The sequence below is a fragment of the Coregonus lavaretus genome, assembly GCF_964263955.1.
Source record: "Coregonus lavaretus genome assembly, chromosome: 9".
Taxonomy (NCBI): Eukaryota; Metazoa; Chordata; class Actinopteri; order Salmoniformes; family Salmonidae; genus Coregonus; species Coregonus lavaretus.
This window is the reverse complement of record NC_139996.1, coordinates 5718039-5745930: the sequence shown is the minus strand read 5'-3', so window position 1 is coordinate 5745930 and position 27892 is coordinate 5718039. Positions and strand designations below refer to the sequence as shown.

The following is a 27892-nucleotide window of genomic DNA, read 5'->3' as shown; positions in this document are numbered from 1 at the left end:
AGTTGCCCAGTCACACGAGCCTACCAGACGACCTAAATTACTTCTATGCTCGCTTCGAGGCAAGCAACACTGAAGCATGCATGAGAGGATCAGCTGTTCCGGACAACTGCGTGATCACACTCTCCATAGCCACAACAGTCCCTGTGCCCAAGAACACTAAGGTAACCTGCCTAAATGACTACCGACCCGTAGCACATACGTCTGTAGCCATGAAGTGCTTTGAAAGGCTGGTCATGGCTCACATCAACACCATTATCCCAGAAACCCTAGACCCACTCCAATTTGCATACTGCCCCAACAGATCCACAGATGATGCAATCTCTATTGCAGTCCACACTGCCCTTTCCCACCTGGACAAAAGGAACACCTACGTGAGAATGCGATTCATTGACTACAGCTCAGCGTTCAACACCATAGGGCTCTCAAAGCTCATCACTAAGCTAAGGACCCTGGGACTAAACACCTCCCTCTGCAACTGGATCCTGGACTTCCTGACGGGCCGCCGCCAGGTGGTAAGGGTAGGTAACAACACATTTACATTTACATTTACATTTTAGTCATTTAGCAGACGCTCTTATCCAGAGCGACTTACAGTTAGTGCATACATTATTTTTTTATCGAACCCACAACCCTGGCGTTGCAAACGCCATGCTCTACCAACTGAGCTACATCCCCTGCCGGCCATTCCCTCCCCTACCCTGGACGACGCTGGGCCAATTGTGCGCACCGCCCCATGGGTTGAGGATCATCTGCCACGATGATCCTCAACACGGGGGCCCCTCAGGGGTGAGTGCTCAGTCCCATCCTGTACTCCCTATTCACCCATGACTGCATGGCCAAGCACGACTCCAACACCATCATTAAGTTTGCCGACGACACTACAGTGGTAGGCCTGATCACCGACAACGATGAGACAGCCTATAGGGAGGAGGTCAGAGACCTGGCCATGTGGTGCCAGGATAACAACCTCTCCCTCAACGTGATCAAGCCAAAGGAGATGATTGTGGACTACATGAAAAGGAGGACCAAGCACGCCCCCATTCTCATTGACGGGGCTGTAGTGGAGCAGGTTGAGAGCTTCAAGTTCCTTCGTGTCCACATCACCAACAAACTATCATGGTCCAAACACACCAAGACAGTCGTGAAGAGGGCACGACAAAGCCTATTCCCCCTCAGGAGACTGAAAAGATTTGGCATGGGACTTCAGATCCTCAAAAGTTATACAGCTGCACCATCGAGCGCATCCTGACTGGTTGCATCACCGCCTGGTATGGCAACTGCCCGGCCTCCGACCGCAAGGCACTACAGAGGGTAGTGCGTACGGCCCAGTACATCACTGGGGCCAAGCTTCCTGCCATCCAGGACCTCTATACCAGGCGGTGTCAGAGGAAGGCCCTAAAAATTGTCAGACTCCAGCCACCCTAGTCATAGACTGTTCTCTCTGCTACGGCACGGCAAGCGGTACTGGAGCGTCAAGTCTAGGTCCAAAAGGCTTCTTAACAGATTCTACCCCCAACCCATAAGACTCCTGAACAGCTAATCAAATGGCTACCCGGACTATTTGCATTGTCCCCCCCACCCCCTCTTTTTACACTGCTGCTACTCTCTGTTTATTATCTATGCATAGTCACTTTACCTCTACCAACATGTACATATTACATCAATTACCTCGACTAACCTGTGCCCCCTCACATTGACTCTGTACCGGTACCCCCTGTATATTGCCTCGCTACTGTTTATTTTACTGCTGCTCTTTAATTATTTTTTTTTATATATATTTTTTTTTTTACTTAACCAACAATGCAGTTAAGAAAAATAAGTGTTGAGGGCTTGTAAGTAAGCATTTCACTGTAAGGTCTACACCTGTTGTATTCGGCGCATGTGACAAATAAAATGTGATTTGACTGCCTGGATCTGCAGTGTGCTGGGTTGGGACTGCCTGGATCTGTAGTGTGCTGGGTTGGGACTGCCTGGATCTGTAGTGTGCTGGGTTGGGACTGCCTGGATCTGCAGTGTGCTGGGTTGGGACTGCCTGGATCTGCAGTGTGCTGGGTTGGGACTGCCTGGATCTGCAGTGTATGAGCTCTACTGTAGGTTACCCTGTGTTTGCATGTCCTCATCTCAGTCCTACGTAATGTTACATAATAGTGGTGTTGCATAAGATACTGTACTCTCCCCCTATGATAGTGTTATTGGAACAGTATAAATGTAATGGTTACTACAGTATTAATACAGTATGGATGTAATGGGTTACTACAGTAGTGTTATTAATACAGTATGGATGTAATGGGTTACTACGGTAGTGTTATTAATACAGTATGGATGTAATGGGTTACTACAGTAGTGTTATTAATACAGTATGGATGTAATGGGTTACTACGGTAGTGTTATTAATACAGTATGGATGTAACATACTGTATATCTCCTCCCTCGCTCTGCGCATTCTCTCTCTATCTCTCCCCTCATTCTCTTTCTATTTTTCCCCTCATTCTCTTTCTATCTCCCTTCTTTCTTGTTGATTTTTCACAGGATTGTTCCGCGTCGAAGGACCATGCAAGCCAAGAGCTTTATATTAACTCCATAATTGCTAAAAGTGTGTCTCTCTCGCTCCAGGTTATTGGGCGATGGCCTCTAAAGTGTGTCTTGCTCTCTCGCTCCAGGTTATTGGGCCATGGCCTCTAAAGTCTGTCTCGCTCTCTCGCTCCAGGTTATTGGGCCATGGCCTCTAAGCCACATCCTCCTCTGATGAAGAAACACAGTCAGTCAGATCTGGTGAGCAGGCTGAAGACCAGGAAGATACTGGGGGTCGGAGGAGAGGACGACGATGGAGAGGTGCATAGGTCAAAGGTCAGTAGTACGCGCACACACTAGAACAGGAAGGTACTGTGGGTCGTAGGAGAGGACTAGGATGGAGAGGTGCATAGGTCAAAGGTCAGTATCATTTATTTCCCAAATATACAGAAAAGGTGTGCATTTGCTCATTCTTCATCATGGTGAATGAATCATTGGCTTTGTGCAAGCATTGACTGGATAAAGATTCTACCTTTGTTGAATCCATAATAAGTAGCGTGCATGTGGACTGAATGGAGATACTGTATTTCTTTTAACTGCATTCATTGATGATTACCCATGCAACATGACAGCTCAATCAAACTGGCACGCTATTGTGAAGGTAATCATTCCTAATTAACTATTTGTTCATTAAGATAATCTATAGCGCTTTCACGTTTTAGGTAATATTGGTTTCTTGATTACTTGCTTATTGCAGCACAATGCACTGAATGATTGCATGCTCTCACTCTGTCTTTCATATTGCCTTGGCAATCAATCCATTGACCCATCTCTGTATTTGTTCTATTCTGTTTACTGTCATCCCCTATCACAATCCATTGGCCCATCTGTCTTTGTTCTATTGTGTTTACTGTAATCCTCTATACAATCCAATGAATGTGGATCACTTAGAAAAGTACAGTAATATATATTTTCCTGCCTGCTGAGATGCTTCAGCTCAGTCCTCTGAGATCCTCTTTCTCTCCTCACTCTTCCCTTCCCCTCACGTTCCATCTCTCTCCTCACCTCACGTTCCATCTCTCTCCTCACTCTCTCCTCCCCTCACATTCTCTCTCTCTCCTCACTCTTCCCATCCCTCACGTTCCGTCTCTCTCCTCCTCTCACGTTCCCTCTCTCTCCTCACTCTTCCCATCCCTCACATTCCCTCTCTCCTCACTCTTCCCATCCCTCACGTTCCCTCTCTCTCCTCACTCTTCCCATCCCTCACGTTCCCTCTCTCTCCTCACTCTTCCCATCCCTCACGTTCCCTCCCTCTCCTCACTCTTCCCATCCCTCACATTCCCTCTCTCTCCTCACTCTTCCCATCCCTCACACATGATGCATGCACACATGCATTCTCACATGCCAGCCTACACACTTGAACACATGAACACACCCACTGATGTAACATATAAAAAGAAACAGAGGCTGTTTACACAGGCAGCCCAATTCTGAAAATTTGTATTTTGCACAATCTCTGAAAAAGATCTGATTTGAAAAGATCTGATGTGATTGGTCACCAGATTGAGCTGCCTGTGTAAACACCGACAGAGATGCCCTTATGGATACGTTTAAGCACACATTTGTTGGACTCATAAGAACAGGATGATGCTTTTTTTTTATTTCATCAAATAGCATTAGACACACACCACAGTCTGATCTCAGAGCTGAAATACTAATCACACACAAGGAGACCGAGCAGAGCAGGCTTTGTGTGTGTGTGTGTGTGTGTGGGGGGGGGGGGGTAAAGGTTAGCCCCATCCACATCTTTCTCTCTCCCGCTCTCATCCCTCCCTGCCTCCTGAGTGTAAATGCTTTGGTAAGTAGGCAACTCCCCAGTGTTAAGGTTTTAGCAGGGATGGAGCTGAGGACATCTGCCACTGTGATCCGTCTGTCTTAAGTCTTTGACACAGAGGCTTAGTGAGAGAGACAGATATTAGAGATGCACAAAACGGTCACTCAGTTCTCCTGGAGATGCACAAAACAGTCACTCAGTTCTCCTGTAGATGCACAACACAGTCACTCAGTTCTCCTGGAGATGCACAACACAGTCACTCAGTTCTCCTGGAGATGCACAACACAGTCACTCAGTTCTCCTGGAGATGCACAACACAGTCACTCAGTTCTCCTGGAGATGCACAACACAGTCACTCAGTTCTCCTGGAGATGCACAACACAGTCACTCAGTTCTCCTGGAGATGCACAACACAGTCACTCAGTTCTCCTGGAGATGCACAACACAGTCACTCAGTTCTCCTGGAGATGCACAACACAGTCACTCAGTTCTCCTGGAGATGCACAACACAGTCACTCAGTTCTCCTGGAGATGCACAACACAGTCACTCAGTTCTCCTGGAGATGCACAACACAGTCACTCAGTTCTCCTGGAGATGCACAACACAGTCACTCAGTTCTCCTGGAGATGCACAACACAGTCACTCAGTTCTCCTGGAGATGCACAACACAGTCACTCAGTTCTCCTGGAGATGCACAACACAGTCACTCAGTTCTCCTGGAGATGCACAACACAGTCACTCAGTTCTCCTGGAGATGCACAACACAGTCACTCAGTTCTCCTGGAGATGCACAACACAGTCCCCTACCTGTCCCAGACCTGCTGTTTTCAACTCTTAATGATCGGCTATGAAAAGCCAACTGAGATTTATTCCTGATTATTATTTGACCATGCTTGTCACTTATGAACATTTTTGAACATCTTGGCATGGCTCTGTTATAATCTCCACCCGGCACAGCCAGAAGAGGACTGGCCACCCCTCATAGCCTGGTTCCTCTCTAGGTTTCTTCCTAGGTTTTGGCCTTTCTAGGGAGTTTTTCCTAGCCACCGTGCTTCTACACCTGCATTACTAGCTGTTTGGGGTTTTAGGCTGGGTTTCTGTACAGCACTTCGAGATATTAGCTGATGTACGAAGGGCTATATAAAATAAAATTGATTGATTGATTGAGTCACTCAGTTCTCCTGGAGATGCACAACACAGTCACTCAGTTCTCCTGGAGATGCACAACACAGTCACTCAGTTCTCCTGGAGATGCACAACACAGTCACTCAGTTCTCCTGGAGATGCACAACACAGTCACTCAGTTCTCCTGGAGATGCACAACACAGTCACTCAGTTCTCCTGGAGATGCACAACACAGTCATTCAGTTCTCCTGGAGATGCACAACACAGTCACTCAGTTCTCCTGGAGATGCACAACACAGTCACTCAGTTCTCCTGGAGATGCACAACACAGTCACTCAGTTCTCCTGGAGATGCACAACACAGTCACTCAGTTCTCCTGGAGATGCACAACACAGTCACTCAGTTCTCCTGGAGATGCACAACACAGTCACTCAGTTCTCCTGGAGATGCACAACACAGTCACTCAGTTCTCCTGGAGATGCACAACACGGTCACTCAGTTCTCCTGGAGATGCACAACACAGTCACTCAGTTCTCCTGGAGATGCACAACACAGTCACTCAGTTCTCCTGGAGATGCACAACACGGTCACTCAGTTCTCCTGGAGATAGAGGGGAAACATATACATTCATAGTCACTCTCTCTCTCTCCACTATGACATACTGTAGAATAATGCAGATGTTCTTAACTAGCTGTTTAGTCTCTGTTCTTAACAATCAATGAAATGTATTTATAAAGCCCTCTTTTTTTTACATCAGCAGATGTCACAAAGTGCTATACAGAAACCCAGCCTAACTGCTTGTACAGAAACCCAGCCTAAAACGAGTTGTTTAGTCTCTGTTCTTAACTAGTTGTTTAGTCTCTAACCCAGGGGGCTTAGTGATGGAGGCACATATGGGAGTTGCACCTACAGCCACAGTCACTCACCCATACTATAGAGTAGTGGTCCTGGCTAAGTCTTCTGTCTGACTGTCGTCTTGTCTGTCGTCATGGATACAGAAATGGCCTTGGCTTTTCTGGGTCGGTGGTATTGACTGTCTGACTGTGACCGAGTGGAAATCATGCCCGTGAACACGACATATAAACTCACAACCCTCAGCACGTAACACAAAGTACTTGAGGAGCACCGTCAATATCACCCGACCCAGAAAAGCCAAGGCCATTTCTGTATCCATGACGACAGTACTTGTAGGTCTCAGGAAGCGAAGCACTCAGCTATCCTCTACATAAACACAAGGGAGACATGTAGGCCTACTGCAGATACATGTCATGTATATCTTCTGGCCTTTATGTAGTGTCCCTGGTTGAGTCTCTGCATGTTTCACACAGGTAACTGTTTACTTCTCCCTATTTTTAAATAGTCACAGATTTGACAAAGAACTATTCCATCACTTTATTCACACCCACATCCTCAGTTTTCTCCTATCACAGCCATTAAACTCCGTAACTGTTTCAAAGTCCCCATTGGCCCCGTGGGGAAATCCCTGAGCGGTTTCCTTCCTCTCTGGCAACTGAGTTAGGAACGGTGCCTGTATCTTTTGTAGTGACTGGGTGTATTGATACGCCATCCAAAGTGTAATTAATAACTTCACCATGCTCAAAGGGATATTCAATGTCTGCTACCAATAGCTGCCCTTCTTTTGGGAGGCATTGGAAAACCTCCTTGGTCTTTTGTGGTTGAATCTGTGTTTGAAACTCACTGCTCAACTGAGGGACCTTACAATTATCTGTATGTGTGGGGTACAGAGATGAGGTAGTAAAAATCATGTTAAACACTATTATTGAACACAGAGTGAGTCCCATGCAACTTATGTGACGTGTTAAGCACATTTTTACTCCTGAACTTATTTTGGCTTGCCCTAACAAAGGGGTTGACTAAAGAAATGTATTTTCATTTGTAATTATTAATAAAAAAATAAAGAAAAAAATCCACTTTGACGTTATGGGGTAGCCCAGTGACAAAAAAAAATCTCAATTTAATCAATTTTTAATTCGGGCTGTAATACAACAAAATGTGGAAAAGGTCAAAGGGCGTGAATACTTTCTGAAGGTACTTACACATACAGTGGGTGAAACAGTATGTAAACATTATTAAAGTGACCAGTGTTCAATGACTGTGTACACTGCATCTGGAAAGTATTCAGACCCCTTGATTTTTTCCAAATTTTTGTTATGTTACAGCCTTATTCTAAAATAAATTACATTGTCCCCCCCCCCCGCCCCCTCATTAATCTACACACAATACCTCATCATGACAAAGCAAAAACAGGTTTTTAGACATTTTTTGCAAATTTATTAAACATAAAAAACGGAAATCACCTTTACATACACTACCGTTCAAAAGCTTGGGGTCACTTAGAAATGTCCTTGTTTCCAAAAGAAAAGCAATTTTTTTGTCCATTAAAATAACATCAAATTGATCAGAAATACAGTGTAGACATTGTTAATGTTGTAAATGGCTATTGTAGCTGGAAACGGCTGATAATAAAAAAAATGGAATATCTACATAGGCGTACAGAGGCCCATTATCAGCAACAATCAGTCCTGTGTTCCAATGCCACGTTGTGTTTGCTAATCCAAGTTTTTAATTTTAAAAGGCTAATTGATCATTAGAAAACCCTTTTTGCAACTATGTTAGCACAGCTGAAAACTGTTGTGCTGATTTTAAAGAAGCAATAAAACTGGTCTTCTTGAGACTAGTTGTGTATCTGGAGCATCAGCAATTGTGGGTTCGATTACAGGCTGAAAATGGCAAGAAACAAATAACTTTCTTCTGAAACTCGTCAGTCTATTCTGGTTCTGAGAAATGAAGGCTATTCCATGCGAGAAATTGGCAAGAAACTGAAGATCTGTGTACTACTCCCTTAACAGAACAGCGCAAACTGGCTCTAACCAGCATAGTAAGAGGAGTGGGAGGCCCCGGTGCACAACTGAGCAAGAGGACAAATACATTAGTGTCTAGTTTGAGAAACAGGCGCCTCACAGGTCCTCAACTGGCAGCTTCATTAAATAGTACCCGCAAAACACCCGTCTCAACGTCAACAGTGAAGAGGCGACTCCGGGATGTTGACCTTCTAGGCAGAGATGCAAAGAAAAAGCCATATCTCAGACTGGCCAATAAAAATAAAAGATAAAAAAATAAAAGATTAAGACCCACAATTGCCGTATGGATGACGGATCACCACCTCAAGCTGAACCCTGGCAAGACGGAGCTGCTCTTCCTCCCGGGGAAGTACTGCCCGTTCCATGATCTCGCCATCACGGTTGACAACTCCGCTGTGTCCTCCTCCCAGAGTGCGAAGAGCCTAGGCGTGACCCTGGACAACACCCTGTCGTTCTCCGCCAACATCAAGGCGGTGACCCGCTCCTGCAGGTTCATGCTCTACAACATTCGGAGAGTACGACCCTGCCTTACACAGGAAGCGGCACAGGTCCTAATCCAGGCACTTGTCATCTCCCGCCTGGACTACTGCAACTCGCTGTTGGCTGGCCTCCCTGCCTGTGCCATTAAACCCCTACAACTCATCCAGAATGCCGCAGCCCGTCTGGTGTTCAACCTTCCCAAGTTCTCTCACGTCACCCCCCTCCTCCGCACACTCCACTGGCTTCCAGTTGAAGCTCGCATCCGCTACAAGACCATCGTGCTTGCCTATGGAGCAGTGAGGGGAACGGCACCTCTGTACCTTTGGGCTCTGATCAGTCCCTACACCCAAACGAGGGCATTGCGTTCATCCACCTCTGGCCTGCTGGCTCCCCTTCCTCTGCGGAAGCATAGCTCCCGCTCAGTCCAGTCAAAACTGTTCGCTGCTCTGGCACCCCAATGGTGGAACAAGCTCCCTCACGACGCCAGGACAGCGGAGTCACTCACCACCTTCCGGAGACATTTGAAACCCCACCTCTTTAAGGAATACCTGGGATAGGATAAAGTATTCCTTCTAACCCCCCCCCCCCCCCCCCCCCCCAAATTGTAAAGTGGTTATCCCACTGGCTATAGGGTGAACGCACCAATTTGTGAGTCGCTCTGGCTAAGAGCGTCTGCTAAATGACGTTAATGTGCCCTTGAGCAAGGCACTTAACCCTAATTGCTCCTGTAAGTCGCTCTGGATAAGAGCGTCTGCTAAATGACTAAAATGTAAAATGTAAATGTAAGATGGGCAAAAGAACACAGACACTGGATTTTTCCTTTGCAACTCTGCCTGTGTCAGCATCCCGGAGTCGCCTCTTCACTGTTGACGTTGAGACTGGTGTTTTGCGGGTACTATTTAATGAAGCTGCCAGTTGAGGACCTGTGAGGCATCTGTTTCTCAAACTAGACACTCTAATGTGTTTGTCAATTAGCCTTTTAAAATGATAAACTTGGATTAGCAAACACAACGTGCCATTGGATTACAGCCTCAAGTCTTCTTGGGTATGACGCTGCAAGCTTGGCACACCTGTATTTGGGGAGTTTCTCCCATTCTTCTCTGCAGATCCTCTCAAGCTCTGTCAGGTTGGATGGAGAGCGTTGCTGCACAGCTATTTTCAGGTCTATCCAGAGATGTTCGATCGGGTTCAAATCAAGGACATTCAGAGACTTGTCCCGAAGCCACTCCTGTGTTGTCTTGGCTGTGTGCTTAGGGTCGTTGTCCTGTTGGAAGGTGAACCTTCGCCCCAGTCTGATGTCCTGAGCGCTCTGGAGCAGGTTTTCATCAAGGATCTCTCTGTACTTTGCTCTATTCATCTTTCCCTCGATCCTGACTAGTCTCCCAGTCCCTGCCGCTGAAAAACATCCCACAGCATGATGCTGCCACCACCATGCTTCACCGTAGGGATGGTGCCAGCATAGCCTCAAGGTAAGGAGGGGCAGTTCCTCTTACTGCTCCGTAGGCAAGTACCATGGTCTTGTAATGAATGCGAGCTTCGACTAGAAGCCAGTGTAGTGTGCGGAGGAGCGGGCTGATTATCAGCTAATACAGTATAATAATGTCACTTATAAGAAATAATTAGTTCCTGAAGGCAATTTTCTGCTCATCTGCAGCGTTAATTTTCCAACTCCCCTGAGGAGAAAATTAAATGTTATTGGAATTACAAGTAATTGCTTTATCTATTGAATGGCAAACACAAAAATATGAAATGGTGTTGTTTTTGTTTCAGTTGAGTTGCCATAAGTACCTCATCAGACTCAGCTCAGACAACAATACCGCTGGGAGATCACAATCATATTAGAAAAAGAGAGCGGGAGGTTGGTGTGGAGGGAAGTTTCGTCTCAGGACATACGCACACCGACACACACCAACACATCCAAACGAACACACACACACACACTTCGTCCCTGTAAACAAAGGAAGGAAATCGTCCGGCTGTTACCCGCTGCCTTTCTGTTTTCCTGCCCTTCCGTGTTCTTTTAACAAACAATTACTTGTGTCAGGGATTGTCCTCAGGCCTTTAGCCACATCTAGCCTGCTGTAGCACTCTCACTGAAGCCTTTGGTGCTTGGAGGGAATACTGTGCAATGGTTCTAGCATGAAGACCGATACAGGAGGATGTAAGTGTAGGCTACTGACTTGATCAGAATGAACTGAACAATGATATGTCATTACAACTGGGGTTGTATTAGGATGGTCGTTATCAAGTTCATCTGTATGTTTGCCAAGGCTGGGAGATGAGGAGCCGTGAATGAGAGTAGTAATGGCACAGAGAGAGCTCAAGGGCTGTGGATGTCATATTTATTATTATTTAAACTCAATCTGTCTGAAAGCAGCCTGGCTTTGTCTCTGAGTGATTGATGCCAAAGCTAGACAATAACAGTTTGGATTACCGTATGCTCCTCTCTCCCCACATTACTGTGTATTTCTTCCTTTTCCTGTCTGTCCTAGCTCTCCTCTCCTCCCCCCCCCCCCCCCTCTTCTTTCTCCTCCCCCTCCTCTTCTTTCTCCCCCCTCCTCTTCTTTCTCCCCCTCCTCCCCTCCCCATCATCTTCTTTCTCCCTCCTCCTCCTCTTTCTCCTCCCTCCTCCCCTCCCCTCCCCCCACTCCTCCCCTCCCCTCCTCTTCTTTCTCCCCCCTCCTCTTCTTTCTCCCCCCCCCTCCTCTTCTTTCTCCCCCTCCTCTTTCTTCTCCTCCCCTCCTCAGCTAAGTCCTATGCCAGCGATTTGAGTTTATACTCTTGTTATATATTTCTCAAGCAAGTTATCAAGTCATCCTGTTAGATAACAACACAGGTAACACTGAGGCTCCTGTCAAGGTGAGGATTCTGGTGTGCAGCCAGGCCTACCTCCTGTCTTAAAGATATTCTCCGGTACTTTTCTATTCTTTTTAGCCGGTAGTTCTGAAAGTAGTGCTCACGAGCCAAAAGTGGTCCCCGAAAATTGCGTACTACGTCACGCGTGTGCAGATATGTGCACCACGTCATTGCTCTCGCTCTGCTGTGTGTGCATCTTGCTAGCTATCACTCAAATGGCGAGGGGCTGACGCTCATTGGCTAAAACTTGAATTGCTAGGGGGCTGACCCATTTGGGGGAAAATGGCGCAGCACAGCTTCCAGAAAAGCAGTCGTTTTCAAACTATGGATTTCGTGGCTCATTGCGGTAAGACCGTAATTCTGCTCATAGATTATGCATGTATGAACTACACAGTGACGCATCCAGGGAGTGGGAGGTTTAAAAAAAAAAATAGTCGCCAAAGTTCCAGAGCATGTCTTTTAAAAGTTTTACCAGCTCAGTCAGGTTAAGACCAGTGATTTTCCAAAAGTTGTCACAGACAGAGCCAGCCAGGCAGGGGAAAGGCTTCAGTTTCACTAGACAGTGAAATACAGTGGTCTGGGTTGGCTGGAGCGTGGAGACTAGGGCTGTCTGTACACACAGGCTCTTTTATCTTTCCCTTTCCGCTGCAATTTGGACTCCTTATTTTTCCCATTTCCTCCCTCTATTATTTAGTGATTTGGACATCATCAACATCCCAAAATAGACGGCCATGAAGCTACTTAGGCCTTCTCTTCTCCATTTAGATTGTGTGTGTGTGTTGTGTGTTTGTATCTTGAGGTCTATTCTCATTGAGAATTTCGAGAGATTCTGGAGAGGTATCGATTCTCGAAAGACATTACTGTAATGTAAACTTGCGTAATTCTCACGTCTCGAACAACGCTACCTCCCGAGGTAGTGCGCGACACGTGCCCGACAGTTGCCCCCCCCTCTAAGAAGGGCAGTGTAAACAGAATCGTCTCTTTGAGCCCAACATTCATACCATAAAAATACTAATAGCAGAGCGATTTTGTTTTTTAAACAGCTGAAATGTATTGATAATTTAATTATATTTGAGACGACATGTTTTCTTGAATTTTCACCTGAAATTGCGAGAAGGGTGTGATTGCGGACCGGTGTGATTGCGGACCGCAATTCAGGGCATTCCTTTAATCCCAGCCCCCCTCCCCACAGGAGGCCTTTTGCTTCTTGCCAGGCCGTCATTGTAAATAAGAGTTTGTTCTTAACTGCCTTGCATGGTTAAATAAAGGCAAAAATATATATTTTAACAAATAATGGGCATTTCTGCATCTGCAGGAACTCCTTTTCATACTTCTATTGGTCCATATTTAAGTTAGGACTCTGGTAAACAGGCGGGAGGTGGGGGCGACCAGTAGGTAATGGATGCCAACCGCCGATTAACCCCACAGAAGAAGAAGGGGCGGGGGCAACACCGCTAGCTAGCTAGGACATCGGTAGACCGTGTCCTTTGCCCCTGCCTGCCGAGCACTGCTTTCCTGCAGTTATGTTAACGTTACGGCGAGGGCGGCTTTATTTATTACATCCTCCCAGCTTTGATAAAGAGATGTGAGAGAGAGGTGGGGTGGTTGGTACAGTGGGGGGAAAAAAGTATTTAGTCAGCCACCAATTGTGCAAGTTCTCCCACTTAAAAAGATGAGAGAGGCCTGTAATTTTCATCATAGGTACACGTCAACCATGACAGACAAAATGAGAACATTTTCCAGAAAATCAGATTGTAGGATTTTTAATGAATTTATTTGCAAATTATGGTGGAAAATAAGTATTTGGTCAATAACAAAAGTTTCTCAATACTTTGTTATATACCCTTTGTTGGCAATGACACAGGTCAAACGTTTTCTGTAAGTCTTTACAAGATTTTCACACACTGTTGCTGGTATTTTGGCCCATTCCTCCATGCAGATCTCCTCTAGAGCATTGATGTTTTGGGGCTGTCGCTGGGCAACACAGACTTTCAACTCCCTCCAAAGATTTTCTATGGGGTTGAGATCTGGAGACTGGCTAGGCCACTCCAGGACCTTGAAATGCTTCTTACGAAGCCACTCCTTCATTGCCCGGGCGGTGTGTTTGGGATCATTGTCATGCTGAAAGACCCAGCCACGTTTCATCTTCAATGCCCTTGCTGATGGAAGGAGGTTTTCACTCAAAATCTCACGATACATGGCCCCATTCATTCTTTTTCCTTTACACGGATCAGTCGTCCTGGTCCCTTTGCAGAAAAACAGCCCCAAAGCATGATGTTTCCACCCCCATGCTTCACAGTAGGTATGGTGTTCTTTGGATGCAACTCAGCATTCTTTGTCCTCCAAACACGACGAGTTGAGTTTTTACCAAAAAGTTCTATTTTGGTTTCATCTGACCATATGACATTCTCCCAATCCTCTTCTGGATCATCCAAATGCACTCTAGCAAACTTCAGACGGGCCTGGACATGTACTGGCTTAAGCAGGGGGACACGTCTTGCACTGCAGGATTTGAGTCCCTGGCGGCGTAGTGTGTTACTGATGGTAGGCTTTGTTACTTTGGTCCCAGCTCTCTGCAGGTCATTCACTAGGTCCCCCCGTGTGGTTCTGGGATTTTTGCTCACCGTTCTTGTGATCATTTTGACCCCACAGGGTGAGATCTTGCGTGGAGCCCCAGATCGAGGGAGATTATCAGTGGTCTTGTATGTCTTCCATTTCCTAATAATTGCTCCCACAGTTGATTTCTTCAAACCAAGCTGCTTACCTATTGCAGATTCAGTCTTCCCAGCCTGGTGCAGGTCTACAATGTTGTTTCTGGTGTCCTTTGACAGCTCTTTGGTCTTTGCCATAGTGGAGTTTGGAGTGTGACATTTTGAGGTTGTGGACAGGTGTCTTTTATACTCATAACAAGTTCAAACAGGTGCCATTAATACAGGTAACGAGTGGAGGACAGAGGAGCCTCTTAAAGAAGAAGTTACAGGTCTGTGAGAGCCAGAAATCTTGCTTGTTTTGTAGGTGACCAAATACTTATTTTCCACCATAATTTGCAAATAAATTCATTAACAATCCTACAATGTGATTTTCTGGATTTTATTTTCTCAATTTGTCTGTCATAGTTGACGTGTACCTATGATGAAAATTACAGGCCTCTCTCATCTTTTTAAGTGGGAGAACTTGCACAATTGGTGGCTGACTAAATACTTTTTTTCCCCACTGTATATCTGTTATCTGCTATCCAACGCATCAACAGATTAAACATACATTTTAAGCTAAAACATTGCACATTAATTATGCTGCAATAATGACATAGTCTAAACGAAAAACTCAGATTTTATACTTTTATTTCCCTTTTGACCCACATTTTAATGGCATAGACAATCAGGGGAAATACAGAATATTAAGTTCTACTTAAACACAAGCCACATGCAGGACCCAATCTCGAACCAATGGATGCACATGTAGGAACACCCCGAATTGCGGGGCGCAAACACAAACACTTGGAAATTGCAGTAACAGCCTGTTACATTCTGAAATTGTCATCGTAGCTTTAAGAAAGGGAAGCTCATGTTTGATATGCTGTGTTTTGCAAGCTACATTCAATGAGTGTACGAATGAGAAAATAAACCCTTTAATTGTTGCATTATTCAAGAGTGTAGCTAATATGTTTTGGAGGAAAAGTTGCTCGCGTTGTTTGAATAGTTTGCAAGCTTACTAGTCAGTGGTTACTGTGATACTGATATTTACGGTACATTTGGAGCTAAAGAGCAAGAATGTTGCCAGCCACAACAAAAGCTAAGGCAAGGATGTAATGTAAATTGAAAAGTTTATATACATATTTTGTAAATGAAATCTCGTCGCTCTGCCTCTTCTGCTTGTCAATGAGAAGGATCCCTTAGGTTCTGCCTCCACTGGGGTTCTGATGGTGGGGAGTCTGGGTACCAAGTGCTCTGACGGGTTTCTCTGCTTGGAGCCATCTCCAGGCTCTATACAGGCCTTGGGCAACCATATTAAATGTTAATGTCATTATTTTATGCAGACAGTTAAAGGTCGCCATGTGTGCTGTGACCTTCTCCCATGATGCCCCCTGTCTAGATCCAGGTATTACATACATTAAGTGCCTAGGCGGATGCATCTCAGTTGTACTTCCTTGATTCCTTGGCGTTGCACACGCCTCTCTCATTGCCGCCTTCTAGAAAATGAGTTGTAGGAGAATGTGTGATGGGAAGAACCTTGTACCATCTCCTCCTATGTGTTTTGAGAAGGCGAGGAGTGGATGCAAGGTTCACCCATAGAGTGGTAGGTAAGTGGATGGAGCAAAAGGCTGTTGATAAATTAGGTCTGTTATTTCAGACAAAAATCAATATGCCCAAAGGGGAACAGGACAGAAGCTGTGAGGTGATGTTACCCATTTGAACTTGAAGGGTTTGAGGTTGTCAGGACAATGAAAAATAAACTGAAGCTGCGAACTGCCCAGAACAGAACAGGGTTCACTGGTGATGGTCTCTGTCTGAGTCTCTAATACTCTCACTCGGCAATCAGAAATGTACAGTGCAACCCCAACAGTTAAATAAACATAAATAAACATACATACTGTACATCTGTCTGAGTCTCTAATTCTCTCTCTGTCTCTGTCTGTCTCTGTCTTTCTCTGTCTGTCTGTCTCTGTCTGTCTCTGCCTGTCTCTGTCTAGAATGCTCTCAATTCAAAGGGCTTTATTGTCATGGGAAACATAAGTTTACGTTGCCAAAGCAAGTTAAATGGATAAACAAAAGTGAAATAAACTAAAAGTGAACAGTAAATATTAGTTCCAAAAGAATAACAACATTTCAAATGTCATATTATGGCTATGTACAGTGTTATAACGATGTGCAAATAGTTAAAGTACAGAAGGGAAAATAAAGGAACATAATGGGTTGATCGCACAAACAGACCGTACACTCAGGCTAAACCCTGGTGAAATATGATCTACGCCGGTGGATAATAAACCTGGGATGAATCAATGTGGATGTTTTAGGTTGCAGAACGCAGAGAGCAATCGGACGTTGACTTTTTAACCAGACAGACCCATGGAACAGTAAAGGGTCAAAGAGCCTTTTTAGGCCTTAGATAGCACACTGGTATTTCACCCAATAGATATGGTAGTTTATCGAAATTGGATTTGTTTTGGAATCTGAAGGAAATGTGTGTCTCTAATATGGTCATACATTTGGCAGGTCTGCCTACGAAATGAAGGCAGGTCTGCCTCTCTCAACAGCAAGGCTATGCTCACTGAGGCTCTCTCTCTCTCACTGGATAAGCAGCAGTGGGCTGCAGAGAAGCTCTCGACCATAAAGGGCAATAGGTTCTATAATTGATTCAAGTATTTTTTTAGCCAGATCCTAATTGGTATGTCGAATTTTATGATCCATTTGATGGTCTCGCTCTCTCGCTCTCTCTCTCTCCAGTTCATCATCTGTTTCTGACTATGAAGAATGTTTTTTTTTTTTTTACACTAACACAATGTGAAGTAAGATCTACTTTTAACATCAAATAAGCAAATTTTTTTGGTATACACTATCCATACATTAGCCTTCGATGAGGTGAGAGAGGGAGAGAGAGAGTTGACATTTTCTTATGGTTTAGGTTATGACGGGGTGACTGGGCCACGACACATCCACGGCTAATGTAAGGATAATAAAAACAGAGAATTTGCAGATCTGAGGTCAAAGAAGATATGACTTATGTTTCTAATCTAAAAAGGCTCTTTTGACCTTTTTTTACTGTTCCGTGGGTCTGTCTGGTTAAAAAAGTCAACGTCCGATTGCTCTCTGCATTCTGCAACCTAAACATCCACAATGATTCATCCCAGGATTATTATCCACCGGCGTAGATCATATTTCTCCAGGTTTAGCCTGAGTACCCGGTCTGTTTGTGCGATCATCCCAACTCCTTTTCACCTAGTAATTCCTTCTAGATCTGGAGTGTGAAGGACTGATAAGATCTAGGTGAATGGAATGGACTGCGGAGGACTTCAACTAATTCTGTACACACACACACACACACACACACACACACACACACACACACACACACACACACTGTACACATACACACACACCTAATTATTTGGCTTTGTTTTCTATTGGTGTTGTGTTGCTCTCTGGTGCTTTCTGTAGGCCCGTTTGGTTTTGTTTTCTCACTCTTTCTCTCTCTCTCTCTCTCTCTCACTTTCTCTCCTTCAGTCATAAGCTGCAGGAGTTTCTCAAATAGACCAACACAAACAAACCCAGATGGAACTGAGGTCTGAACACACCTTCTGAACACACCTTCTGAACACACCTTCTCACCTTCAAACAATACAGCCCAATGAGGCCATACCAAGTCTCTGTTCCAAATGGCACCCTATTCACTACATAGTGCACTACTTTTGACCAGATCCCTATAGGTAGTGGTCTAAAGTAGTGCACTATAAAGAGAATAGGGTTCTATTAGGGACAGACCCAAGATCAGGGGCCTTCATTCTACTGAAACACTACTTGCCTTGATAACTTGGTCACAACATTTAAATTAGTTTTGTCTTTTGGCTTGGCGCTAAACTATTAAACGGCCGTGCGGGACTCCAAGGACTCAAATAAAATCAAATAAAGCCGACTACAACTGGTGAAATGCTTGCTTACGATGCAGTTTAAAAATAAAATGGTAACACGAGGAATAAAATAAGATACACAAGAATGGAGCGATATACACTGAGTGTACAAAACATTAGAAACACCCCCCAAACCATAACGCTTTTGCTTTCAGAACAGCCTCAATTAGTCTGGGCATGGACTACAAGGTGTCGAAAGCGTTCCACAGCAACGCTGGCCCATGTTAACTCCAATCCTTCCCACATCTGTGTCAAGTTGGCTGGATGTCCTTTGGGTGTTGGGCCATTTATTGATACACACAGGGAAACTGTTGAGCGTGAAAAACCCAGCAGCGTTGCAGTTCTTCACACAAACCTTGCGCCTGGCACCTACTACCATACCCCGTTCAAAGGCACTTTAAATATTTTGTCTTGCCCATTCACCCTCTGAATGGCACACATACACAATCCATGTCTCAAGGCTTAAACATCCCTTCTTTTAACCTGTCTCCTCTTCATCTACACTGATTCACATCAATACGGGATCATAGCTTTCACCAGGTCCGTCATGGGAGTACTAGTATCAGATAGATCAATGTGCAGAGGATTTCAGGTAGTTACTGTATGTACATGAAGGCAGCGTAAAGAAGGCAGGACTCAGTCTTTTAAGGTGTGTGTGTGCGCGGTGTGTGTGTGTGTGTGTGTGTGTGTGTGTGTGTGTGTGTGTGTGTGTGTGTGTCTCTCTCCTGGCTGCAGGAGATTGAAATGGCCTTGAGGCGAGCTGGAGGAAATTCACTGACGGCTGCCTACAATGACTTCTATTCAGCCAGCATGGGAAACAATATAGTGTGGGGAGTTAAACTTCTAGGTCGCACCCTATGGTGTTATCCCGTAGCGACGCGGGGGTTATCCCGTAGCGACGCGGGGGTTATCCCGTAGCGACGCGGGGGTTATCCCGTAGCGACGCGGGGGTTATCCCGTAGCGACGCGGGGGTTATCCCGTAGCGACGCAGGGGTTATCCCGTAGCGACGCGGGGGTTATCCCGTAGCGACGCGGGGGTTATCCCGTAGCGACGCGGGGGTTATCCTGTGCACTAACAATGTAAAGCTCCATCCTGTCTGACATACAGGGCAGTGTACAGTATGAGTGGTGTGTGTGTGTGTGTATATGAGTGGTGTGTGTGTGTGTGTGTGTGTGTGTATATGAGTGGTGTGCGTGTATATGAGTGGTGTGTGTGTGTGTGTGTGTGTGTATATGAGTGGTGTGTGTGTGTGTGTGTGTGTGTGTGTGTATATGAGGTGTGTGTGTGTGTATATGAGTGGTGTGTGTGTGTGTGTGTGTGTGTGTATATGAGTAGTGTGTATGGGTGCCATGATGAAGAGCTAATTGCTCATTTGTGCTAAATGAGATTTTCTGTTAAATATAGTTTGTGATTAATCCAAGACCTTGTTAATGGGGTATCTGCTTCCGTTTGTGTGTGTGTGTGTTTTTAATAAGTTGTCTGCTTCCTCTTAATCTCTGTCAGGTTCCTCCTTTACTAGCTCTAATTAGAAAACGTCATAATGATCCTCTCGTTCGTCTCTAATTCTCTCTCCTTCCTCACAGCTCAGTCAGATGCTGGGGAATGACATCAAGTATCAGGTGCGAGAGCCTGTTGGTCTAAGGTGAGAGAACACACCAGAGAATTGGTGATCTAATTTTACTGTTAGATGATCAATCTATTTTAATTGCAGTTGGGTAAATCAGTCTCTTATCTAATTTTCTCTCTGTCTCTCTCTCTCTCTCTCTCTCTCTCTCTCTCTCTCTCTCTCTTTACAGGGTCTGGATCCTCATCTCTGCGGTAGCCTTCACAGTCATGGCCTTGATGGTGAGTCTCTTGACGACCTGTGTTCGAGCCACGCTCAGACTTCTGCAATGATGATTCTGATGTATAGAGTCATATTGGCCATTTAGAACTTTTAGGAGCGGTTTAGAACTATAGGTGAGACTCAGAATTCATGGTTACATTACAGTTTTGAAAACATAGCAGGTCCAAAAAAATGTAAGGGTAAGTTATGCCGCCTACAAATGTCCTGTACTGAATGAAATATTACCAGTACCTTTTTTAAAAACCATGTCTATCTTTATTTCCCAAACACAGTTCATCACAATCGCAATTTTTGACTTTTAATCATTTTAAGCATATTTTAACACAGGCTTAACACCTAACAAACACTTTTGTACTTTTTAAAACACTTTTAACATAGGTCAGGCCCTGTTGATACTTCATATCCCAGAGATAATGACTTGAGTTACGCCTGGGAAGAAAACACTTACGTTTGCTCAACTTGACGTTGGCTCAACCATTGGCTCGACTTACCCCCAAGGCAAACATTTTGACTATATTAGCCCACACAGCTACAAGGATGTACTTTCATGCTAAGGTTTATGACCTCATATTGAATCTTATAGAAACCCCAACTGATGTATAGCACAATCTTTAAATGATCTACTTTGGCTTAGATACAACCATCATGAAACCGCTACCACAATAAATTATACTTATTTAAAATGTTTTTTTTTATGGACCCAACTTGCTTACCACTTTTTCTATGTGGTTTCTTCCTATACAGACTATTTGGTCAAATGATTAATTTTGTGTATGGTTTCCCTAGAAACAAGGGTGGTTCAACTTACCCCTTTGGCTCAACTTACCCCACTCTCCCCTACTGTACCACCACAAAGACACAAACACTTTCACTAGGGTTAGTGAGAACTCTTTCTCTCTATAGTGAACAGAGTCCAATACAGTAGAGTCTGTCCTCACTACATTATCTCTATGGGACATCACTACACTATCTCTATGGGACATCACTGCATTATCTCTATGGGACATCACTGCATTATCTCTATGGGACATCACTGCATTATCTCTATAGGACATCACTGCACTATCTCAGTGGGACATCACTACACTATCTCTATGGGACGTCACTACACTATCTCTATGGGACATCACTACACTATCTCTATGGGACATCACTACACTATCTCTATGGGACATCACTGCATTATCTCTATGGGACATCACTGCATTATCTCTATGGGACATCACTGCATTATCTCTATGGGACATCACTACACTATCTCTATGGGACATCACTGCACTATCTCAGTGGGACATCACTGCACTATCTCAGTGGGACATCACTGCACTATCTCAGTGGGACATCACTGCACTATCTCAGTGGGACATCACTGCACTATCTCAGTGGGACATCACTGCACTATCTCAGTGGGACATCACTGCACTATCTCAGTGGGACATCACTGCACTATCTCAGTGGGACATCACTGCACTATCTCAGTGGGACATCACTGCACTATCTCAGTGGGACATCACTGCACTATCTCAGTGGGACATCACTGCACTATCTCAGTGGGACATCACTGCACTATCTCAGTGGGACATCACTGCACTATCTCAGTGGGACATCACTGCACTATCTCAGTGGGACATCACTGCACTATCTCAGTGGGACATCACTGCACTATCTCAGTGGGACATCACTGCACTATCTCTTTAAAAAGGTAGTAGTAATATTTCATTCAGAAGCACTGACTGTATTTAGAGAGGACCTGACTGTATTTAGAGAGGACCTGACTGTATTTAGAGAGGACCTGACTGTATTTAGAGAGGACCTGACTGTATTTAGAGAGGACCTGCCCCCCCCCCCCCCCCCCCCCCACTATAGTGCATGCTGTGTAGTATATAAGTGTTGTTGTCTCCTTCCTCTGCAGGCCCTGGTGTTTCCCAACCAGCTCTATGAGGTGGTGTTTGAAGAAGAGATCAACAACCCCAGCATCTCCATCAGGCTCTATGGAGGAGCGCTGCTCAGTGAGCATACACATACACATACATACACACATACACACATACATACATACATACATACATACATACATACTGTACGCACACACTGCTCCTTCCTTGGGATGTCATCTGCATATGGTACATATACACTGTAACACAAAGTCACACCCTCCCTCCCTCCCTCCCTCCCTCCCTCCCTCCCTCCCCTTCCTTGTGATGTTCTCTATTCATGCCACTATATTAGTGTCATCTCTGTCCCTCCCACATGTCCCTGTATTTGGATGCTTCATGCATCATCTATCGAGGCCTTCAGGTGCATCTGTCAACAAATTCTCCCCTCTGACATCTCCCCGTTGCCCTCTGACATCTCCCCGTTGTCCTCTGACCTCTGTCCTCCATGCCACAGAAATTGGATTGGAGATGATAATTGATTATTATAATGGCATTAATTTGAAACATGCCAGTCAGGTTTGGTGAGTCAGTCAGTCATTTAATGTTGGGTTGGCGGTGGTCCTGTTCAGTCCTGGGTTCAAATAGTATTTGTTTTCTTTCAAATACTTTAGTTGTGAATAATTGAGCTTGCCTGGCACCGTATAACTAATGGAATTGTCTCAAAAGTGAATCTAGGTCTGTTTCTCTTAAAAGGTTGAGGTGACTGTGACTCCATAGACAGAAGGAGGGAGAGAGAGATCGCTAAGATTTACATAACAAGTCTACTGTGAGATGAACATAAATCTCACTGTTGGAACCTGGGAATACTAAGGTCATTATGGACAAATATTGAAGTTAACCTGGGAATACTAAGATCGTTATGGAGAGCTCTCTCTAGGAGGCCCACAACCCAATCTCCCATGGCAAAAAGTGTAGAATTGCAGTAAATTAGACACCCTGGAGGTCGGGACCCCAAATGCGGTAGTCCGTCCCTGGACCTGACTATCTAGATTATGGGTGATAACATTATGATTTGAGCCCAGAAATTAGGTTTTTGTAAATAGCTTATGTAGACACACAAGAATTAGGAAGAATGCCCAGTGAAGGAAGATGGGGTACATTTTTGTGGAGTTCCTACAGCTTTATTTACATTTGGAATAGGAATGTCTTCATACCTTTGGCCCCTCTCCCGTGACCTCTTTGACCCCTAACCTCTGACCCATGGTGTTTCCTCCCACTGTTCTGTCCCTCATCTTGTGGAATGGGCTGTACACACAAGAGAAGGTCATCATTCAATGGACTAAACTATAACCTATGACCTCTGACCCCTCCAGGTCTGTCCCTCATCTTGTGGAATGGAGTGTATACGCAAGAGAAGGTCATCATTCAATGGACTCTGCTCAGTGAAGCATGCTACTTTTCTGTCCAGTTTTTAGGTGAGATCACATCTTCCTTCATATTGGTATTTAATATATCAGTTCATGGTTATGCTGCACACCTATTACAGACGTGGCCAAAAATATTGCCACCCTTGCACTTTTTTTCAAATAATGCACAATATCTTCCAGAAAACTGTTGAAATTCAAAAAATATTTTGGTATCCACATATGTACAGTGAGGGAAAAAAGTATTTGATCCCCTGCTGATTTTGTACGTTTGCCCACTGACAAAGACATGATCAGTCTATAATTTTAATGGTAGGTTTATTTGAACAGTGAGACACAGAATAACAACAACAAAAATCCAGAAAAATGCATGTAAAACATGTTATAAATTGATTTGCATTTTAATGAGGGAAATAAGTATTTGACCCCTCTGCAAAACATGACTTAGTACTTGGTGGCAAAACCCTTGTTGGCAATCACCGAGGTCAGACGATCTTGTAGTTGGCCACCAGGTTTGCACACATCTCAGGAGGGATTTTGTCCCACTCCTCTTTGCAGATCATCTCCAAGTCATTAAGGTTTCGAGGCTGACGTTTGGCAACTTGAACCTTCAGCTCCCTCCACAGATTTTCTATGGGATTAAGGTCTGGAGACTGGCTAGGCCACTCCAGGACCTTAATGTGCTTCTTCTTGAGCCACTCCTTTGTTGCCTTGGCCGTGTGTTTTGGGTCATTGTCATGCTGGAATACCCATCCACGACCCATTTTCAATGCCCTGGCTGAGGGAAGGAGGTTCTCACCCAAGATTTGACGGTACATGGCCCGTCCATCGTCCCTTTGATGCGGTGAAGTTGTCCTGTCCCCTTAGCAGAAAAACACCCCCAAAGCATAATGTTTCCACCTCTATGTTTGACGGTGGGGATGGTGTTCTTGGGGTCATAGGCAGCATTCCTCCTCCTCCAAACACGGTGAGTTGAGTTGATGCCAAAGAGCTCGATTTTGGTCTCATCTGACCACACTTTCACCAAGTTCTCCTCTGAATCATTCAGATGTTCATAGGCAAACTTCAGACGGGCATGTATATGTGCTTTCTTGAGCAGGGGGACCTTGCGGGCGCTGCAGGATTTCAGTCCTTCACGGCGTAGTGTGTCACCAATTGTTTTCTTGGTGACTATGGTCCCAGCTGCCTTGAGATCATTGACAAGATCCTCCCGTGTAGTTCTGGGCTGATTCCTCACCGTTCTCATGATCATTGCAACTCCACGAGGTGAGATCTTGCATGGAGCCCCAGGCTGAGGGAGATTGACAGTTCTTTTGTGTTTCTTCCATTTGCGAATAATCACACCAACTGTTGTCACCTTCTCACCAAACTGCTTGGCGATGGTCTTGTAGCCCATTCCAGCCTTGTGTAGGTCTACAATCTTGTCCCTGACATCCTTGGAGAGCTCTTTGGTCTTGGCCATGGTGGAGAGTTTGGAATCTGATTGATTGATTGCTTCTGTGGACAGGTGTCTTTTATACTGGTAACAAGCTGAGATTAGGAGCACTCCCTTTAAGAGTGTGCTCCTAATCTCAGCTCGTTACCTGTATAAAAGACACCTGGGATCCAGAAATCTTTCTGATTGAGAGGGGGTCAAATACTTATTTCCCTCATTAAAATGCAAATCAATTTATAAAAATTTTGCCATGCGTTCTTCTGGATTTTTTTGTTGTTATTCTGTCTCTCTGAATAATGTTTTTGTTGTTATTCTGTCTCTCTGAATAATCGTAAAATGGCCAGGACAATATTATTGGCACCTTCTAGAAGTAGTTAGAAATAATTTGATTTCAAGCAGGTGATTCTCCTTTTACTTTGGAATTGAACTCACCTGTGCTGAGTTGCAGGTGCCTGCAATATAAAAATCCCTCATTCAACCAGTTCGAATAGAGAAAAGGAGTCATTCTCCTGTTTTGTGTCACTGTGTGTCCCACAATGAGCATGGGGAAAAGAAAGAAAACCAGAGAATTATCTGAAGAGGTCAGACACAAGATTGTAGCCAAGTATGGACAATCTCAAGGCTACAAGTCCATCTTCAGAGACCTTGATCTTCCTGTTTCCGCCGTACGTAATGTTATAAAGACGTTTAAGGCCCATGCCACTGTAGCCAACCTCCCTGGACGTGGCCGCAAGAGAACTTGATGGAGCGGAGGATTGTTCGAAATGGTGGAGAAAGCACCTCGATCAACTGCCTCACAGATTCAAGCTAACCTTCAGACACAAGGTACGACAGTTTCAACTCACACCATCCGTCGCCAACTCAATGAAAGGGGGATAAATGGTAGGAGACCCAGGAGGACCCCACTGCTGAGAGAGAGAGACATGAGAGAGCCCGACTGCAATTTGCCAAAACACACCTGAACATGCCAACATCCTTCTGGGAGAATGTCCTGTGGACAGATGAGACCAAATTGGTGCTTTTTGGTTAAGCACACTTATCTCTGTTTACGGAAAACAAAATGAAGCCTTCAAAGAAAACAACACCTTCCCCACATTCAAACATGGCAGCGGTTCAGTGATGTCTGCATGGCATCATGAAATCAGGAGAATACCAAGGCATTTTGGTGTGCAGTGTCAGACCGAGTGTCGGAAAGCTGGGTCTCCGTTGAAGGTCATGGGTCTTCCAGCAGGACAATGACCCCAAACACACTTCAAAAAGCACCCAGAAATGGTTCAAGACAAAATCCTGGACTGTTCTGAAGTGGCCAGCAATGAGTCCAGATCTAAATCCCATTAAAAACGTGGAGAGATCTGAAAACAGCAGTTGGGAGAAGGAACCCTTAAAATCTGGGAGAACTTGAGCAGTTTGCACAAGAGGAGTGGGCCAAACTGCCAATACAGAGGTGCAGGAAGCTCATCGATGGCTATAGGAAGCGCTTGATTGCAGTTATTTTGACCAAAGGATGTGCTACCAAATATTAAGTCTGGGGTGTCAATACTTTTATCAATGCCATTTCTGTTTATTTTCTGATTTAAATGGATATATTAAGTTCTGAATTAAAAACAGAAGGTTCTGTGATATTAAAAGTGAAATAAAGAATTGTGGAGACCAAATACTTTGGTCAATTTCAACTTGTTTTTAGGGAACATTGTGAGTTACTTGAAAAAACTGCAAGGGTGGCAATATTTTTGGCCACGACTGTATATATTATTATTCAATGAACCTTACTGCTGTATTTTAGGGCCCCGTGTAGCTCAGTTGGTAGAGCATGGCGCTTGCAACACCAGGGTTGTGGGTTCGATTCGCACGGGGAAAAAATAAATAAATGTATGCACTAATTGTAAGTCGCTCTGGATAAGAGCGTCTGCTAAATGACTAAAATGTAAATGTATTTCATGCTATCCAATCTGCCCACCATCTTGATTGTGGATGCGCTACCAGCTCCCTCTAGTGTTGGAGATGCAGTAGCACAGTTTGGAGTCTGGATCAGCTGCCAGTGTTGAAAAGTCTCATCACTCTTCATTGTTATTAAAGATGAGGGATTACATCTCCATGACTGAGTGTCGTCCATTATCTATCAATCAATCAATCAATCAATCAGTCAGTCAGTCAGTCTCTTTATGGGGGAGGGGGAGAGGGAGAGGGAGGGAGGGAGAGGGATTGAGAGAGGGATGAGAGAGAGAGAGCGAGGGAGAGATTGAGAGAGAGCGAGGGAGGCAGAGAGACAGGGTGGGACGACCAAAGACATATGTTTTACTGTTGTCTCAACCCTGTCTTGTTCCAGTGACGTCGGTCACCCTGGTGGAGATGGGCTCGTTGCCCAACGCTGCCATCCTCCTCCTCCTCAGCCGGGTGCTCTTCCTCCTGGTCACTCTGTTCTACTACTATCACCTGGGGAGGGGACGACCCAAGAAGATCTGAGGGGAGGGGAGAGGAGGGGAGGGGACGACCCAAGAAGATCTGAGGGGAGAGGAGAGGAGGGGAGGGGACGACCCAAGAAGATCTGAGAGGAGGGAGGGGAGGGGACGACCCAAGAAGATCTGAGAGGAGGGGAGGGGAGGGGACGACCCAAGAAGATCTGAGGGGAGGGAGGGGAGGGGACGACCCAAGAAGATCTGAGAGGGGAGGGAGGGAGGGGAGGGGACGACCCAAGAAAATCTGAGGGGAGGGAGGGGAGGGGACGACCCAAGAAGATCTGAGAGGGGAGGGGACGACCCAAGAAGATTTGAGAGGAGGGAGGGGAGGGGACGACCCAAGAAGATTTGAGAGGAGGGAGGGGAGGGGACAACCCAAGAAGATCTGAGAGGAGGGGAGAGGGGACGACCCAAGAAGATCTGAGAGGAGAGGAGGGGAGAGGAGAGGACGACCCAAGAAGATCTGAGGGGATGGAGGGGAGAAGACGACCCAAGAAGATCTGAGAGGAGGGGGGGAGGGGATGACCCAAGAAGATCT

At 45.1% G+C, this 27892-nt stretch overlaps 1 protein-coding gene across 2 annotated transcripts in view; it reads left to right on the top strand.

Annotated features, from left to right (window-relative positions):
- Nucleotides 1-27439, top strand: part of LOC311134656 (tumor protein p53-inducible protein 11-like) — an 88141-nt gene extending 60702 nt beyond the window's left edge. Inside the window, exons 2-7 of one of the 2 annotated variants that reach the window (XM_084168402.1) lie at nucleotides 2708-2847; nucleotides 19900-19958; nucleotides 20113-20161; nucleotides 22075-22171; nucleotides 23413-23514; nucleotides 27225-27439. In XM_084168402.1, coding sequence (XP_084024528.1) covers nucleotides 2719-2847; nucleotides 19900-19958; nucleotides 20113-20161; nucleotides 22075-22171; nucleotides 23413-23514; nucleotides 27225-27361 — 573 coding nt within the window. In that variant the 5' untranslated portion in view covers nucleotides 2708-2718 and the 3' untranslated portion in view covers nucleotides 27362-27439. The remainder of the gene's footprint in view (nucleotides 1-2707; nucleotides 2848-19899; nucleotides 19959-20112; nucleotides 20162-22074; nucleotides 22172-23412; nucleotides 23515-27224) is intronic. The other variant, XM_084168401.1, reaches the window with a different exon arrangement.
- Nucleotides 27440-27892: the final 453 nt, after the last annotated feature.